The 20,219-nt window shown below is 34.3% G+C and overlaps 1 protein-coding gene and 1 pseudogene across 1 annotated transcript; one reads left to right on the top strand and one right to left on the bottom strand.

Moving 5' to 3' along the window:
* The first annotated feature begins 4,947 nt into the window (after positions 1-4,947).
* LOC136224854 (large ribosomal subunit protein eL30) lies at positions 4,948-7,120 on the top strand. The gene is made up of 5 exons (XM_066013285.1): positions 4,948-5,119; positions 5,236-5,341; positions 6,022-6,123; positions 6,749-6,817; positions 6,904-7,120. The coding sequence occupies exons 1-5, from the start codon at positions 5,099-5,101 to the stop codon at positions 6,942-6,944; spliced, it is 339 nt and encodes a 112-aa protein (XP_065869357.1). The 5' UTR covers positions 4,948-5,098; the 3' UTR covers positions 6,945-7,120.
* An 871-nt stretch (positions 7,121-7,991) lies between these two features.
* Positions 7,992-12,257, bottom strand: LOC136222623 (uncharacterized; annotated as a pseudogene).
* Positions 12,258-20,219: the final 7,962 nt, after the last annotated feature.

Genomic DNA, 20,219 nt, shown 5'->3' with positions numbered 1-20,219 from the left:
ATAGGGTTTTAAGCTCCATTAGCCATTGTTTCTGAAATAGAAAACAAATTAAGTTAGCAACAAAATTCAACAATTCAAAGAAGCAAATCACAAATACAAACACAAAATGTTTATATTTAATCACAAATTGAAACTTAGAATTGAATTTCCAATTTCTTAAAGTTTTTGTTTGTAAAATATATTTTATTCAAATATTGGTCCAAAACAAAATATACAAATTATGTTTAACAAATTCAGATTAATCAAAGAATTAATCCAAAAATCCAGTCAAAGTATCTGTAAATCTCAAAGGTAAATTAGTAGTTGCTTGTCTTAAGATTGTAGAAACTAATAAACCACGAGTAGGATAAAATAGATAATTTTATTAACAGTATAAACGATTACATTATCTATTTAGAGAACTAAACTGGAGATAGAAAACCCAACAACAAAATAAATAAAGGAAACATAAATGAAATCAAACTGTAAATCGAAGGTTAACCCGAGGCCTGAACTACCAGTTCCCTTAAGACAAATTGCACTAATTTGGTGACCGGCTCCCAGGGTAACTAAGGTGAACTCTGACCGTGTGCGAATGTATCATCAGAATCAAAAGAACAACAACAAAAAACGGACTGCTTAAAAGAAAATTTTCTGAGAAATCTGTTTGTGTTGTGTAATGGATAAAAGAACACTGACTCATAACATATATGGTTTTCGGATTCCACAAATTGAATGCAATTCAATTTGAATTTTTAACCTCTGAATTAATTATATTAATTTTAATTTGGATGTAATTCAATTTCAATTCGCAACCACTTAATTAATTATATTAATTCAAATTTGAATGCAATTCAATTTGAATTCGTAACCACTGAATTAATCATATTAATTCTACTTTAAATGCAATTCAACACAGAATTAATTTGGTAATTAATTTGTACTTGACTGTACTACGGTTTAATTTTTAATTAATTTGCAATTCGTAACCACTGTATTTGACTGATACCCAAACGCAACCCGAAAAAGATATTTTATAAGGTCTCGTCTTTAGTCACTACTAAGGTTTCTGTCTTAGCTTCTCTATTTTCTGCGTGAAGTCTGATCGGTTCTTTCTTTAGTTTAGTTCAAGCGGCATCCCAACTCAGAACTAAGGTTTCTCTCTTAGCTTCTTTGTTTTCTGTGTTAGGCAGTAATCGACCAGCAAATTAATATGACTATTTATATCATATTATATTTATAGCCTTTTTTAACTAACTCCTGAAAGTGACCGTTAACGACCATTAACTACCGTTAACAACCTCAAAATGAAAATATTGAAGAATTAAAATTATTCAGAACGACATTTACCATGAAACCATATTTTTATTTTCCAAAATCACATTTTTTGGAGTTTTCTTTCTCTAAAAATCCAGTCTCTCTCCTAACAAAACACCACCTAAATGACATCAAAATGAAAATTTTCAAGCGTTAAAGTTACTTAGACTATCATTACGCTTTGGATTTTTATTTTTAGGCTGTCAACGATAGGTTTGAGGCATTGAGTGGCCACCGGTGTCAAAAAGTCTAAAATTCAATGGTCATACTGTTAAGAATTGAAGTTCAGTGGCTATAATGTTAAATGAGTAAAGTTCAGTGGCCATGGGTGTAATTTACCCAAAAAATGGAGTGAGTATTTTCTAGGGAAAAGTATAAAAATAAACCTTGTGGTTACATCTATTTTCGATTGCAGCCCTGTGGTTTAAAAATTTACAAAATGGTACCTTGAGGTTCATTCCGTTAGTAAACACATACCAAATTGACTGACGGTGTTAAAAGTCAAAGGGAAAAGAGTTAATTTGATCATTATATTTATTTATTTTGTAAATTAAACCCCCTTATTATCTAATTATCACAAACAAACTTCAAAATAAAAAAAATAAAAATCAATCATACCATCTTCTACCAGTGGTGTTTTGAGAGATGCGGGAGGTGCTTGGTTGTCAGGTTTTTCTCAGAATCTAGGCTTGGGTTCTTCTTTTATTGCAGAACTCTGAGTTATCTTTTCAGGGCTTAGGATGGCGGAGGATCTGGGAATTAGAAAGCTGCTCGTGGAGTTAGACAATCTCGAAGCAGTTAATATGATTTCGGATAAAAGGTTTCTGTGTTTGGAGTGCCAGAATTTAGTTAAAGCAATCAGAAGGATTTGCTCCTCTTTCGATACTGTCAACTTTTGCCATGTTTTTAGAGAGCAAAATCGGGTGGCAGATCGTCTTGTTGCGAAGGGCCATGAGAGGGCCTTGGGCGTGTCTATTTTCTCTTCTCCACCTGAGTTCCTGCTGTCTTTGCTTTTTGAAGATAATATGGGAGTGAGCTTTCCTCGGCTAATCCCGAACTAATATGTTGTGTTGTGGTGTTTTGTTTTTATTTTTCTTTTCCCTATCAAAAAAAAGAGAAAGATAATTTTTGATATAAAAAATAGAGTTTTAAAAAATAAATATTAAGAATAAGTCATTCATTTTAATAATTTAATAAATATTGTCATTGCTTAAAAAATAAGTACTATCATTTGTTCCGTAAAAAAAAAAACTTACTAGTATATTAAAGAAAATAGGGTAAATTACATCCCGTGGCAACTCAATTTTACCAATTTTAACATTGTGGCCATTGAATTTCAATTCTTAACTGTATGGTCACTGAACTTTATACTTTTTAACATCGGTGGCCACTCTGTTTTAACTAACTCCTCAAAGTGACCGTTAACGACCTCAAAATGAAAATATTGAAGAATTAAAATTGTTCAGAACGACATTTATCATGAAACCATATTTTTATTTTCCAAAATCACATTTGTGGAGCTTTCTTTCTCTAAAAATTCACTGTCTCTCCTAACAAAACACCACCTAAATGACCTCAAAATGAAAATTTTCAAGAGTTAAAGTTACTTAGACTATCATTACGCTGTGGATTTTTTTATTTTTAGGCCGTTAACGGTCGTTTTGAGGCGTTGGGTGGCCACCGGTGTTAAAAAGTGTGAAGTTCAATGGTCATACTGTTAAGAATCGAAGTTCAGTGGCCATAATGTTAAATGGGTAAAGTTTAGTGGTCATGGGTGTAATTTACCCAAAAAAAGGGAGTGAGTATTTTCTAAACCAATTTGAAATATAGATATCGAGTTCAAGAATAGCTTATAGGGAGAGGAGTACGGTAATCCGATACCCAAACGCAACCCGAACACGATATTTCATAGGCAAAAAGCATCATAAGGCCCCTGATCTTTCATTGTTTGGTGCATTAATCCATGATATTTTATTTAGACACATTGAGCTATTGAGCTTTCATTGTTTAGTGCATTAAGCCCTCGATCTTTCATTTAGACACATTGAGCTCTTGATCTTTCATATATGGGTGTATTAGGCCATTTCGTAAATCAATTCATATATAGGTGTATTAAGGGCCTGTTTGATTCAACTGTTAGCTAATAGATGTTGTTGTTGATGTTAGTTGTTTGCGATTGTAGTAAGCTGTTTGTTGTTATTGTTGGCTGTTTGTTATTAGCTGTTTAATTATTAGTTTCGTAAAATTATACTGAACTATTGCTGTTAGTATTTAAAATGAATAATATGGACATGTTTTAAATTAATCAACAAATAAATTTAAAAATAAAAAATGTATTATATAAATTAATAAAAATAATTTAAATAAAAAATAAAAATTATTGTACATAATAAAATCTTGGTTTTCGATAATTATGTTCTAAAAATAAAAATAATGTTAAAAAGGAAACACATTTTGTGAAAATAAGAATGACAATTTTGTTAATAACAAGTAGACCTGTCCACGGGCCCGGGTACCCGTCCGGCCCGCCCAGACCCGTGTCCCTTGGGCCGGGCTTGGACAATGAAATTTACTCTTAGGCCTAGCCCGGCCCAGGCCCGCTAAAACCCGCCTATTTTTTGGGCGGGCTTGGGACATATGAAAATATCACGGGCCGGCCCAGCCCGGCCCGTCTTATTAATATTAATTAAAAAAATTACATATTTATAATTAAATATTTATTTTAAGTATAAATTTGATTTTTTATAATTAAAAATTATGTATATTTTTTTAGATGGGCTTATATGGGTTGGGCTTGGGATTTGATTTTTAAGTTCGAGCCCAGCCCGGCCCGAGCCCGCCTAAATTAATACTGGGCTGGGCTGGGCTTGGGACGAGCACTTTTACACAAAAGCCCGTAAAAGACTTTTTACTTATATATTCTATCTTATATATTCTACTTATATATTCTCTCATATCTTTTTTAGAATTATATATTCTATAATAAAATAATAATAAATAAAAATAAAAGAAAAAATGTATACAATGTATACCTATATATAGGTATTCTAAGTGAATCTTAGTAGAATACTAAGTCGAATATGAAGTAAATAGAAATAAGAAATTGAAATAATAAGTATTAAGAATGAATAGGGTAATACACGAAGGGTGATCTAAAAAATTTTATGTTATCTATATTTTTTGATCTTTTCTTTTTTATGTTCAGGATTGAAGACCCGGCCCAGCCCGGCCCGAACCCGGCCCAGCCCGGTCCATGACAGGTCTTATAACAAGTAACTATAAACAGATGTTCATGAAAAACTCTAAAAAATAGCTTTTCGTGAAAAGTTCCAAAATGCTGTAGTGCCTAAAGAACATGCTAAACGGTGCGGTTATATAAACCTAACAAAACAGACCCTTAATATACTGATATATAAATTGATTTATGGAAAGACCTAATAAACCCATATATGAAAGATCAAGGGCTCAATGTGTCTAAATAAAAGATCGAAGGCTTAATGCATCAAATAATAAAAGATCAGGAACTCAATGTGTCTAAATGAAAGATCAGGAGCTTAATACACCAAATAATAAAAGATGAGAGACTTCAAGATGCTTTTTGCTTATTTTATAATGTCTATCTTTTTTTTCTTTTTTCTTTTTATAAATATAATGTCTATCTTTACTAGGGTTTCTCTCTTACCTAACAGCTTCTCTGTTTCCGTCTGAAGTCCGATCGGTCCTTTCTAGTTTAGTTCAAGCGGCATCCCAACTCAGAACTAGGGTTTCTCTCTCTGTGTTAGGCAGTAATCGACGAGCAACCATGGTGGCCGCCAAGAAGACGGTAAATTTTCTCTCCCTGTTTTTAATTCTTGGTAGCCTTGGAATTTTCAGTCAAGTTTCACCTTCTTGGAAGATTAAGATTTTTTAACGGTTTTTATTTGAATTGATGCGTTGCAGAAGAAGACTCATGAAAGCATCAACAGCAGGTTGGCTCTGGTTATGAAGAGTGGAAAGTTCACCTTGGGTTATAAGACTGTCCTGGAATCCCTTAGAAGCAATAAAGGTATTATATTTCAGTTTCTTATTTGTATTTTGGTATCGATCTGATTGCTGGATGTTGTCATTTTATCGAATATAGCTATACATCTTCCGCTGGCATACTGGATGTGCTTTCAGATCCCCCATTCACGAAGTATTCGTGTTAAATTATTTGTTAACTGTTAGAGTTTATGTTTATTTTTTAGTTTATTAAGTTTGAATGAGTATTTGGTGAAACTTGCAAACAATTGTTATTTTTATAACGTCTATAGCCTCAGTTAATGAGAGAGTGATGTTAGATGACGTCAAAGTTGGGAACCTTAGCTTTTTCTTATAGATTACCTGCTTGGAAATGTTAGTTTAGCCCTAATGGAAGTAATGGAATCTAAAATGTTAGATTAACCTAAGAGTTTACTCCCATTAACTCTAATCTTTAAGCTCCAAATTGGGGGTTAATGGAAACTTTTTAATTGTAGATGACCTTTTAAATCTCATTTGCATTCCATCGTCTGCAAGTTCTTAAGGTTTACATTGTCCACTTACTCTTACATTACGATTAGTGTATCATATGTTCCTAACATGATGTTGAGTGGTTATATGGCTTTATGTAGAGATATTTAATTGTGTTATTTCCCTTTGTAATTAGACTGTAATTTCAGTTCCTTTTGTTAATTAACCAATAAACGCCATTGTTGATCTTTGCAGGGAAGCTGATTATTATTGCCAATAACTGTCCTCCACTTAGGAAGTCTGAGATCGAGTACTATGCTATGTTGGCAAAAGTTGGAGTGCACCACTACAACGGCAGTAAGTTTCTGGGCTTAATCCTTTGTGTTTCATGATAAGCACAACCCTTAAGATCACCTTATTTGCTAATTTAGTTTTAAAACTAGCCTTGAACCCAGGAATTTAAATGGTATGGATGTAGTTGAGTTTTTTTTTTTGCCTTATTTCTGATCTCCTTGTTTGCTAATTTAGTTTTAAAACTGCCCTTGTACCGAGGAATTTAAATGGTATGGATGTAGTTTTGAGTTTTTATTTTGCCTTATTTCTGATCGTTATCTCAGTGTTCATTTCGTTTACGAGGTACATGTGCTATTCTAATACAAGAACCTGCTTACTTTGATTATTCTAAATTGCAAACATGTCAAAGAGTAACGCATAACATTGAATTGATTGGATTTATGATATGTCAAGTTTTGTGATCTTGTCCTAGCTGCAGTTTATGATTGTAAATGATTGTGGATTGTATATTCACACCATTATATTAATCTCAAAGCTGTTTTTAGTAAATTTGAAACACAATCTATTGTTATTGCTTGGTGTGTCCTGTTACTTGGTGAATTTACATTATAGCTTTGAGGGATTGATGAATTCAAATTTTAATGGAACTTTTTTGTTGGCTTATTATGTGAGTTTGTTATTATTTCAGACAATGTAGACTTGGGCACTGCTTGTGGGAAATATTTCAGAGTGTGTTGCCTCAGCATTATTGATGCAGGTAATTAAGGATTTTATTATAGAATTTGGTGCTTATTTTCTATTTTCTTTTGATTTTCTTGATGTTATTTATTGATTTGTTTACAGGTGATTCCGATATCATCAAGAGCATACCAGGTGACCATTGATTTGGCCAAAAGGAATAGCGTTTCTCCTCAAGTTTTGGATGTTTTATTTTGCTTGATAGATTAGGTTCTTGTTTATGGATCTTTGATTTTTGTGTTTAATTCGTGGTATTCACTCCTTTTAGTAACTTCTAAGTAATGAATGATGATTTTAAAATACAGAGTTAAAGATTGGTGAAGTTAAATTGTAAGCCTATAGAGTTTCCTGATTCTAAATGGCTTTTACCATTTGTTGGGTACTGCAAGTGGTGAATAGCAGTATATGTCATCGACTTTAAATCAAACATATAGAATTGGATAAGAACACTTAAGTTATTTGGTTATAAAATTATGGGAAAAAGTTAACAAATAAACTGTGCTTTCGTTGTTCTGTACTTTGACACTTTGAAGACATCAATTTTTTTGGTAACAAGATTTTACTTGTGGTTCTTGGCAACACCGTTAATGATCCAATAGAGTAGACTCGGTATCATTGCTGAAGTTAGGCCAATAAGTTGATTTTTGAGTTAATTTAGCTTATTTTTTAATTAATTTAGCTTCCATGTATAGTGCGATTTCAATTTCAATTCCAAAGAATTTTATCAAATGATTTGAAGCAAGAACTAAGCAAATAAAAAAGTAAGCATAAGGGCAAATTAATTATTTTAATAGTTTAATTAATATTTTACTGGATTTAGTGAAAAACCTTGAACGAAGAGACTGGAAGGAGTATAACAGTAAGATAATATAGGAAGGACATTGCTAATACTTCTTTATCTTTATCTGTTATAATCCAATCACTGTTTTCTAAACAATGCCCAAATTCTCACCAAAACAACACATATATTTGCTATTACATCCTCTGAAGACTGAGGATGGGTTTTCTAGCTTCAAAATATTATCCTATTTTATCTATATTACAAAGCCAATTCATGTCATTGCAATAACCTACTGTATCAGAAACAAAATCTAACTTAAACTTTAGCTTGGTGGGTTTTCCACTTCATTTCCGTGTCGGTGCCGTGATCCTGTTTGAGATGAATTTACAGCAGTTCTTGGAAACTGGCCTGGTCATGTCATCATATAAGAATCATTCTGCTGCTCCGATTGAGATATCCATACTCTTCTCCATCTTAAAATCTCAACCAGTGTAGAACTCCCACTCATTGCTACACCAAACCCTGCAAATGTCGCTAGCAGGATCGATAGAACCGGTTGCAAGTTTATCTGTACACCATCCATCAATTTTAGGATCAGAAATGTTGATAGCATCTATAGGACCATTGAACTTCAAATTTATACAAGTTTTTGGGTACTAATGAGTAAAAAATATGTGCAAACATAACTAGCAAAGCAAATTGAATTGATGCATAAGCCCAGACAAATCTTAAACATACAAGAGTTTCAATACTTGCCTGTTTCCAGTAGCATCCATCTGAAAAGCTCTACTCACTGCATTAGCAGAGTGACAGGCAGGTTTGTAACCTCTTGCTTGCACACATCACACGTCTTGTTACCTTTGATGCTAAACCATTTTATAGCGCATTCTTGATGGGCCAAAGCAAGTTCGCCTTTGCAGCTGCATTCCATCTTCAGTGTCTCCCCTCCTTCGCACAGTTCAACTAGACAAATTCTACAAACTGCCTCTTCTTCAGGTATGTCTTCACCATCATCACTATCATCGGAAATCTGAAACATTTCACTGAGTTCAGTTGGTAACAGCAAACAACAAGTTCTTCATAAACTAGAAAATTACAGAAGTCTCCATTTTGTTTTTAAGAACTGAAGAATTTATAAGGAGAACTCTAACAAGTAATGATACTCAAGAATTTTGAAGGCCAGTTGCGGAAATAAATAACTTTTATTTCTCAGTTTCAACTTTTCAAGAGCCAAGTGAACTGTGAAATGTGTTTTACCAATGAAAAAGTAATGAAAAACAATTAAGACAACAAATAATACCGGTATCTATCCCTGGAGAAGCAGTTATAGTTACTTCTTCCTTCACTCGAGGCGTTGAAGGAATGACTCGGAAAAAGGAATCCATCTTCCTTATACTTCCATCCTTGTTGTGGACAGGGACTGAAAGAGACCGAGCTATCGGTTTCTGAGCTTCTTTTACCTGGAAAAGCCACTATGAGTTTCAAACAGTAGATCATAATTGAAAACTTCCAAAAAAATTGCATAGCATTAAATAAGCAAAACATGAGGTTGATAGAGTAAAAAAATTGATGAGACCAGTGTACTATGGCTTACTAAAGAAATTAACTAATGTCTGTAGATGTGAAGGAACAAAACTATAGATATTCAGCTAGATCAGATTATCCGTGTGCTAAAAATTGACTCACATTTGAATTGTGCGCACCACTGATGCTTCCGCCACGCAGAGATTCTGGATTAGAATGTGAAATTGGAGTTCCAGGCAGGGATGATGTTCTCTTGATTCTAGGGGTGAATAACTTCGAAAGCGATAATGACCTTGAGATGGAGGGTTTCTCTTTTGGTGCAGAAGATGAAGAATCCGTAGCCGGATTGCCAGCCTTCTCGACATCTAATGAAGATCCGAGACTTCAAGCTTATTTCGGTAAGAGACTTCTTAGGGACGATTTGCCTGTAGATGAAGAAGGACCTGGGGATGTACAAGCTTTTGCATCACTAGAAGTAGGTGTCAAGAGAAAATTTACTTTTCTTGGAGTGGGACTAGGTGTTGGAGGCATCTTTATTACTCTGAAGAATCTGCTAATTTTCTTGAGGGTATCTCGAGAAAGAGATTCGTCTTCTTCCATTGTTGAGATTGATTAGCTTCTTCAGCTGTTCCTGTCAGCTCATCAACCTGGAAAAGAGAATGAAGATAGGATATTGAGTTGCAGAATAAGCAATTTAGTCAGACAATATACTTCATTTTATTCTCGTAATCAGACAAGTCAGGAAGACTATAGTTTTCATTCATATAAAGAAACTAAAATTCAAGTGAAAAATCTGCAACTGCATCAGATAAAAGTAAGGCTAAGAAAAGACTCAAAAAGAGATTGAGCCTCAATTACATATAAATGGACAAATCACTTTTCTCTATATCATTGAAATAAATCCACACTTCATATCGGAATTACCGATCATAAAGAAATAGAAACTCATTTAGCGAAACAAAGGACTACCAATTAAGTTAGAAAATCTGGTGCAAAAGATTTTTCTACCCTATCTTGTTTGCTCCTTCGTGGCTCAACTTCTTCCTCTTCACTGTCCTCAACTACCGTCTCAACTTCATTACTTTGTTTAAGTCCCTCATTGTTTTCATCAACAATTTCAAAAGGTCATTTGCTAGATGAAGATTCATCTTTCTTTTCATTACATGGAGAAAAGCATTCTTTATTCCATGATGATGTTTTTATGAATTTCGGGATTTTTAGATTCATATACTGGGAAATGATATGCATTACTATGAAGAGCATAACCAATGAAAATACAATCCACTGCCTTTGGACTCATAGTTATTAAAGGCGCAAGGCGCACTAAGGCGCAAGGGGGTCCTAGAGCCTTAGCGCAAGGCGCAACTTAAGGCGCGCGCCCGAGCGACTCGAGGCACAAAAAAAAAAATCATAAATTTATAATACTAGTCATAAATAGTCAAATACCAACAATAAAACCATAAAATGCATGATTTAAGTTCTAGTTAACTAGTAAGGCATAATGTCTGCTGCGATATGTGTAGTAAAAACTTCTGATCTTTGTCTCTCTCTGTTTTTCTTTTATTTTTTGAACTTAAAAAACCCTAAAATACCCTCAACCCTTTTAATAACTATGTTTAGACCTATTTTCATGTTCTTAAGTAATGAGGCCAATACTTTGACTAGATACCCCCGCACTTTCAAATAATTATAGGAAGGTTTTCGGCCTTTCACTACGCCAAAACCCCCTTCAAACGACGGTTAAAAACCGTCTTCCCGCGGGATATAAATTTGTCATGGGGCTCGTTGCCGTCTGTTGCACCTTCAGATGACGGTTAGGTTTTGTCATGTGAAGATACGACACATGACATTATCCTATTTACGTATTGTCATATTTACGATGCAGCTTATTTATTATTACTGTCACCTTTAATGTCATCACATGACATACTAATAATTAAAACCATCAAGTTGACGTGTGGGAAATTGACATATTGAATTTGCGATGACAGTTCGTATAATAATTTATGCCATTATAGCTTGTTTTAGATGGATAGGTCTTAATCAATCATGTCAAAGGATTTATTTTCAGATGACAGATTCATTTATTTTAATGTCTCTTTATTGTTTTTTAGATGACATTGTTTAAAATTAAAATGTCACTTTTTGCCTTCTTCTTCGTATAAATTCTGTAAATCAATGGTTTTAATTTTATTGGAGACCAATACTCATAATCTGTTTACATTTTTACACATACATTTCTGGATTAAAACTTAAAAAAATAACCAATACATATCCAAATTCTGAAACAAATCGATCTTGATGTATCTCCATATCTTGGAGTCATTATTAGACCTATAATCCCAAAGTCTTGATATCTGCAAAAATCAATGCATATCATTAATACACTAACATCATTACACATACCCTAAACGCACTAATTAAAGACCTTTCTCCTTTCACGACCTTTCACTTAGCCACCACTATCATATCACTATAAATAATAAGAATCACAATCTTTCAGTGTCTATACATTCAACCCAGAAAACTTATATTGTACAATGTATCACCTTGCACTTGTTCAACAACAGGTAATTGCTGAGATGGAGAAACTGTACATGGAGAGCCCAAGGTAGCTTATGGCCATCGATGATATGTCAATCCATATGTTGTTCTTCAACTCTTCCTGGTTTCTTCTGTCTACTTGTAATGATTCTTCTTATCTTGGATGATAACAAGTCCTCTGGATGATAACTTCTTCAAATGGTCGATCATAATAAAAGGCCCACAATACACCCCATATGAAAGGGGTGTATTTGAAATCAGAATCAGCTACCCTCCAAATTTCCCAAACAGACATCCAACAGTAATATTAACTTATCTCATTAAGATATATGAACCTACATGACATTGTATACACTAATCAATGTCTCTTCTTATTCTCAGTTTCGCTTCTAAAATAAGATCTATCATCTTAACGTGGCTCCTCAGGGGATGATTTATCTTCCCCATCTCCTTACTCACCCTCCCTTTCCCACTACCACAGTATAGATATGCCACCATTTATCTATTTCATTTGATAAACACTTAATCATTTATCTATCTCGTTACTCACCCTCCCTTTCCCACTACCACATATATGATCTACTATTATAGCCCCACATTGAGGCGCCATTTCCTGGGCAAGAAGCAGTTGCTGAGCAATACCTCAGCAATAGGGAAGAGTATGATATGCTCGCCTGGAGATGGACTGAGGAGTATGCAATGTGGATATGAGGGGCTCCAAATGTGGTTCTCCTTTAAATTCCAAATTTCCTAAACTATCTTGACTAAGAGAAAGGAGATTTCGAATTTGAAGGAGAATCGAAAGGCAATGTGGATATGAGCTCCAAATGTGGATCTCCTTCAAATTCCAAATTTCACTTCAATTATAACCGAAAGGCAATACTCATCCCCCCTTTTGTAATATAACATAGAGCTTGCTATTCAGTTCGTATGTATATGTATTATGTATATTCAAGTCATATCAAAAGACATCTTATCATTTACAAGGCATATTAGAACATGCAAGTATCCTAAATTGACCCTTTTACAATGTTCCTCCCACTTGGATTGTACTCGTTGAACAATGAACTTGGTAATGAGGTTTATGATGCTGTCACCACAAGGGACTCTCTTTGTGCTGAATGCATCATAAACCTATCACCATGCTGAATTTTTTTTGTACGTTAACAAACCAAGTGAAAAGGAACATTATAAGAGTATTACCATATCACAATGAACATTTATATTGTTTTTTTTTATAAAATGAACATTTATATTGTTAGACTATGCCTAATCAGCTACATGCCCAATGAACATTCATACACATACTCAATCATTCTAGCTTCCTAAATAGAACATAAAACAAGCCAACATGCTTCATACACATACACATACTCAATCAGTTCTAGCAGTATAGCTCATATGTATAAGAGTATTCCCATATCATTTAAGAACATTCATAGCTTTAGACTATAACTAATCAGCTACATGCCCAATGAACATTCATACACAAACTCAATCAGTTCTAACTTCCTAAACAGAACATAAAACAAGCCAACATGCTTCATACACATACACAATCAGTTCTAGCAGTATAACTCATAGGTTTAAGAGTATTGCCAATCACAATGAACATTCAAAGCTTCAGAGTATGCCTAATCAGCCACATGCTCAATGATCATTCATACACAAACTCAACGAGTTCTAGCTTCCTAAACAGTTCTATCTAACCAATCAGTTCATACCAATCATTTCATAGCAATATAACTCACATACCAATCACTTCATGCATGGTTAAAGTATTCAACCAATCAGTTAATAGCAATGCACACCCTTTACAATATACTTGCCACTTGGATTCTACTCGTTGAAAAGTGAGCACGGTGATGAAGTTTGTGATGCTCTAACCACAAGTGGATAACTTATGTTGATAGCATCGAAAACCCATCACCATTCTGGACGGTTTCAATCAGATAACAAGCCAAGTGGAATATAGTAAACCTATTTTAGCATCACCCACAATATCATACATATACTCAATGAGTTCCAGTTTATTAAACAGAACATCAAACATAAACATGCTTCTTACACATACACAATCAGTTCTAGCTTCCTAAACAGAACATCAAGCATAAACAAGCCAACATGCTTCATACACATACACATACACAATCAGATAACAAGCCAATTAGAAGATATATTGTAAACCTATCTCAGTAGTGATAGCTCTTTATTTTATAGAGTTTTTACTGTTGTTTTAAATTGTTTTCACTTTGTTTCCATTCGATTCTAGTATCATTTTGTTAGTTTTTAGTTAAATTCAGCATTTTCTATTATTTATGGCATTTTCGGTATTTTTAGGACTATTTGAGCATTTCCGAACCAGACCCAAGCCTATTGGAGCATTTCCGGACTATTTAGGGACCATTAGAGCACTTTTGGGATTCATCAAGGACCATTAAAGCATATTACGGAAGCCCGGGGACCAAAACGGACAAAAACTGAAAGTTCTGCCCCATTTTGGCACTTGTCTTGTCGAGACAGGCACTCGTCTCGTCGAGACACTCCCTGTCTCGACGAGACGAGGCGGGGAAAGACGCACCAACGCCTTTCCCTTGCTGAAATCTCGAATTATTAGCCCTGGAAGCCTGTTTTTAATATACGAAATGTCCATTGTACCCCCAGAGACACTAGGGTTTCGCCCTATCTCTATAAATAGGGAGCTACTCTCAGTTCTTCGGGAGAGGATGAGACGATTAATTATTCTTAGCTATTTTTAGTTTACTTTTCCAGCTTTATATTTCAGTTTAGTTGTAGCTTAGCTTTATTTAATTGAAGAACAAACTCAACGGGTGGATGATCTACCTTGTTTTATTGTAATAAGACAAACAGGTTTTAGAATTCCTTTCTCCTTCTCTTTTATCTTTATTTACTTTTAATCAAGAATGTCTTCCATTGTTCTTAATTACATATTTGATATGATTAGTTTGTCTATGAGCTAATCCCCATCTAATCTAAGATGGGGATGAAATTGGTTATATGAATATGTATGATTAGGACTTAGGGTTTATGTATTCGCCCTTGATTGATCAGATTATGCATGCTTAATGCCTAGATAATGTCAGGAATAGGATTATTGCTAGAATGAGACTCGATGACGATCAACTAGCCTACTTAATGTATATAATTGCTCCTAATGCCTATAAACCTGACATAGATAGGATTATAGATAGATGAGAACCTGACCATGGAATTGTCTATACGGAATCTGTGTTAATCTGACCTTGCTAGAGACCACTAGGAGTGTGGCTACGTGACTGGGCCACGTCTTTAGTCTTAATTGTCAAAGAACCTAATGCTTTGCATGACCTAGGGTATATGCCTAATCAAGCCGTCACCCGAATGCATGTGAATAGGTTAGATGAATCTTGATCACGTTTATCTTCCTTGTCAGGACAATTACCAACAATCACTAGTAGAACATAAACCTGAAGTCCTTAAACCCATACTTAGGAGTTAACCAATGAATTCCATATCCTAGGTTGTAACCTACGCTGAATTTCAATCCACCCTGTGACTTGTTTTGTTTATTGCTTTCTTAAGATAGTTATTTATTTTATTTGTTTCACAACCAATTTATTATCAACTCCGCTAAATAGATAGATTTACCCTTCGAATTGACTAATTAGGATAATAGTCTTTGTGGTTCGATCTCATGCTTAGCATATTACTACTTGTTGCGATAGGATACACTTGTCCTATTAACTGCTATATATTTTACGAGCATCAAGCAACACCACCCACAACAACATCATACATGCAACTAATCAGTTCAAACCAACATAACAATAATATATACTCAATAAGTTAAAGAAATCTTCCCATATGCTAAACGCAAAAACTGATTGACAATCTCTTCAGCCAGCCTTCCCATGTAGCATTCTTACTATCCCTGCAAATATTATGTTCAAATAAAAAAGAATCGGAACATCTTGAGCAGCAGACACTGTATTGCCCTATGTTAAAAAAGATAAAGACCCAAGCTTTTCAGCAATGAATCTAACAATGAATACAATAAAATCAGTGTATCTAAGCGAGAGTTCTAACCCTTTCAATGATAGGTATGAAAATCAATAGATCCTTATTCCAGCTGCTGAAATCGACATACACAAAAGTAAATGGATGAGGAAAAGATAGAGCAAGGAACAATGAAACTATCCAGGACCGAAGAAAATATGGCTTACTAGTACCGTGTTTTGAGCTCACTTATTGCATGTAGAAATCAACCATGGAGATAGAGAGGGATGAAAATTGCGTAACCTAAAATGGGGTTTTGGATGAGAGAAAGGGTTTATATATGAGCTGAAATTTCAGTCAAATGATTGAGTGCCTAAATTTGGTATATGGCCGCGTAAGTGAAATTTCATTTACCGCTTTTTTTGTTTTCCTCATACAATGACAGTTATTTATTACAGGTGTCATCTGATGAACAAGTGAAATTTAACAAAAACGCGCGTTTTCTTTGGATGACAGGATTCTGTCATCGGAAGGCCACGTGTGAATCGAGCACATGTGTGAATCGAGCACATTTTTAATTATACCTTCAGATGATATAATTTTAAAATACTATCACGAAAAAAATTTAGACGACACGAAAACAAATGTCTATCATGTATCTTATGTCATGTGAAATGGAAAATGACATAATGTTTCCATAATTCATGTGGAGTTTTATCTAACTTCTCCCAGTGTACTTTATTTAAAAGATAATTAGCTGATAAAACGACTTCCCCACATGTTATGTGGAAACCCTGAACTATTTAGCATAGCGTTCGTCATCTCCTTTAAGGTATGATTTTTACGCTCAACTACTCCATTTGATTGAGGTGAATAAGGTGGTGTACTTCATGAATAATACCATGTTAAGAGCAAAAATCACCAAATGGTTCTACATATTCACCACCTCGATCACTTCTAACCACTTTAATTATTTTATTAAGTTGGTTTTCTACTTCTCGCTTATAGAGTTTGAATTTCTCTGTAGCCTCATCTTTGCTTTTAAGCATATATACATAGCAATATTTAGCGCTATCATCAATAAAAGTAATAAAATACTTGTTACCTCCACGAGTTTGAACAAATTTCAAATCACAAATATCACTATGTAGTAGATCAAGTGGTTAATTATTTATTTCAACTGAATGAAATGAAGATCTGGCTAACTTAGTTTCGACACAAGTTTTACACTTTTGTTTTTGATCAATTTGGAATGAAGGAATGTGGTCAAGTTTTATCGACCTTCTTAATGCATCATAATTAACATGTCCAAGTTTATTATGCCATAAACTAAAAAGGCTCAACAATATAAACAGAATCATTCTTGTTTTTATTGACAACTACATTGGACTTACAAGTCATAACATTAAACTTAACCATAACATTGGCCATATAGCCCTTTCCTACATATATTCCAGATTTGGACAACACAAGTTTGTCAGACTAGAAACTATCTTGAAGCCATGAGTGCTCAAAAGACTTCCAGAAACCCGATTCTTGCGGATGTCAGGCACATAAAGCATATTCTTCATAGTCACATTCTTCCCCAAGGTCATCTTCAATATCACAGTGCCAACTCCCTTGATATTTGAAGTAGCATCATTTCCCATATAAAGCTTTTCTCCACTTTGAGGAGTCAATTCAGCAAAGGACTCATTGTCACAAGAAACATGACGAGTGGCACCAGTATCAAGCCACAATTCCCTTGCCCTTGGATCCGAATAAACCATGTTGACTTCCAAGACCACAGCTGCCAAATCAATGTCAGAAACATCTTGAGTGATGGTTTCCATCATATTAGCCTCATCTTTCTTAGCCCTTTTGGGCAATCTACAATCAGTAAGCTTGTGGCCAACTTTGTTGCAATTGTGACATTTTCCCATGAACTTGGGTTTCTTGGAAATGCCTCCTTTTGGGCCTAGAGGTTTCTTACCCTTATTTTTGAAGTTATTATTCACATCCACCATATTGGCTTTAGCCATAGATTGACTAGCCACAAACTGACTAGCAACAGAAGTATTAGAGACTTTCTTCGAAATGTCTCTGTTACCTTCTTCAATTCTCAACCTTAATATTAGATCTTCAACAGTCATTTTTTTGCATTTATGTTGAAGGTAATTTTTGAAGTCTTTCCAACCAGGTGGAAATTTTTCAATAATTACAACCACTTGAAAATATTCATTAATTACCATTCTTTCCGCATGCATTTCATGGATAATAATTTGAAGATCTTGCACTTGACTTACAACAGTTTTTGAATCCACCATAATATAGTTCAGAAACTGCCTCACTAAGATTTTCTTAGCCCCGACATCTTCTGTCCTATATTTGTGATAAAGACATCCATATTTTGTTTGTCGTTTTCTTAACTTGAAAAACACTGTAAAGTGTATTAGTTAAACCATTTAAAATATAGTTACAACAAATGAAATCAGAGTCCGTCCATGCTTCAATTGCATTAACATTGTCAAGATCATCCTGATTCAAAGCATGTGGATTATCCTTGACAAAGTTAGCTAACCCAAGCATGGTTAAGAAAAATAACATCTTCTATTTCCGCATTTTGAAATGCACACCCATGAATTGCTTAGGTCTGTCACTGTTTGTTACGTATGTTGAAACATTAATTCCTGTATTCTTGATTCGAAAACCACTGTTAGAACCAGAACCATCTCCATTAATCGGAGTTTAAGTGTTCTTCCTATTATTTCCTGAATCATTTTTAAAACCAGAATTCTCTCAAATAATAGGGTTTTAAGCTCCATTAGCCATTGTTTCTGAAACAAAAAATAAATTAAGTTAGCAAAAAAATTCAACAATTTCAAAGAAACAAATCACAACTACAAACACAAAATGTTTATATTTAATCACAAATGGAAACTTAGAATTGAATTTCCAATTTCTTAAAGTTTCTGTTTGTAAAATATTTTTTATTCAAATGTTGGTCCAAAACAGAATATACAAATTATGTTTAACAAATTCAGATTAATCAAAGAATTAATCCAAAAATCCAGTCAAAGTATCTGTAAATCTCAAAGGTAAATTAATAGTGGTCTTTTTTTTTTGGTAGGCAAAGGAAGAAAAACAAAACCAGCAAAAAATCAACCCAGGATTAGCCTAGGAAAGGTAACCCCAACTTGATCCGCAGTGAGAAGGGACAAGAGGAAGTCTGAAGGCGACGCGAAGGTAGATAACCCAATCACCCTATCCTGGCCCTCAACCGCAAGGCGGTCGGCAACCTTGTTTTGCTCTCTGAACATATGCCCAAAGCTGATAGTATCAAAAGAAGAACACAACCTTCTGATGCCTTTAAGTAAATTACGGCTGCCTAGACAAAAGGATCTATTATCAGAGATAATTTTTACAGCTTCAAGGTTGTCGGATTCCACACTCAACCTTTTTAAACCCAGGTTCTTAGCGAGCCTAAACCCTGAGAAAATACCCCAGAGCTCAGCAGAGAAAGAGGAACCCACTCCTAGGTTCTGAGCAAAGCCAGACACCCAAGTACCGCCAGCGTCTCTCAAGACTCCACCAGTTGTGATCCTTCCATCCGAGAGACAGGAACCGTCAGTATTTAATAGTGATCCCTTTTAAAATTGTAGAAACTAATAAACCACGAGTAGGATAAAATAGATAATTTTATTAACAATATAAACGATTACAGAATATAATTATCTATTTAGAGAACTAAACTGGAAATAGAAAACACAACAACAAAATAAATAAAGGAAACATAAACGAAATCAAACTGTAAATCAAAGGTTAACCCGAGACCTGAACTACCAGCTCCCTATTAAGATAGATTGCACCGATTTAGTAACCGTCTCCCAGGGTAACTAAGGCGAACTTTAACCATGTGCGAAGGTATCACCAGAAGCAAAAGAACAACAGTAAAAAATGGACTGCTTAAAAGATTTTTTTTTTTTTTGAGAAATCTGATTGTGCTGTGTAATTGACAAAAGAACACAGACTCATAACATATAGGGTTGTCAGATTCCACAAATTGAATGCAATTTAATTTGAATTTATAACCAATGAATTAATTAAAATGTTGATCCAAAACAGAATATATTATGTTTAACAAATTCAAATTAATCAAAGAATTAATCCAAAAATCCAGTCAAGGTATCTGTAGATCTCAAAGGTAAATTAGTAGTGGTCGGTCTTAAGATTGTAAAAACTAATAAACCACGGGTAAGATAAAATAGATAATTTTGTTAACAGTACAAACGATTATATTATCTATTTAGAGAACTAAACCGGAAATAGAAAACACAACAACAAAATAAATAAAGGAAACATGAACGAAATCAAACTGTAAACCGAAGGTTAACCCGATGCCTAAATTACCAGTTCCCTTGAGATAGATTGCATTGATTTGGTGACCATCTCCCAAGGAACTAATGGGAACTCTGGCCGTGTGCAAAGGTATCACCAGAAGCAAAAGAACAATAGCAAAACAAAGACTGCTTTAAAAGAAAATTTTCAGAGAAATATGCTTGTGCTGATTAATGGACAAAAGAACATGGACTCATAA

Source organism: Euphorbia lathyris, chromosome 3 (assembly GCF_963576675.1).
Source record: "Euphorbia lathyris chromosome 3, ddEupLath1.1, whole genome shotgun sequence".
NCBI lineage: Eukaryota > Viridiplantae > Streptophyta > Magnoliopsida > Malpighiales > Euphorbiaceae > Euphorbia > Euphorbia lathyris.
This window is presented reverse-complemented; position numbering and strand designations above follow the sequence as displayed.

Bases quoted from the DNA above. Each gene is read 5' to 3' on its own strand.
- LOC136224854 (XM_066013285.1), top strand. From the start codon at position 5,099: ATGGTGGCCGCCAAGAAGACG. The intron at 5,342-6,021 runs GTATTATATTTC...TGATCTTTGCAG, and splicing joins ATCCCTTAGAAGCAATAAAG to GGAAGCTGATTATTATTGCC. The intron at 6,818-6,903 runs GTAATTAAGGAT...ATTTGTTTACAG, and splicing joins CCTCAGCATTATTGATGCAG to GTGATTCCGATATCATCAAG.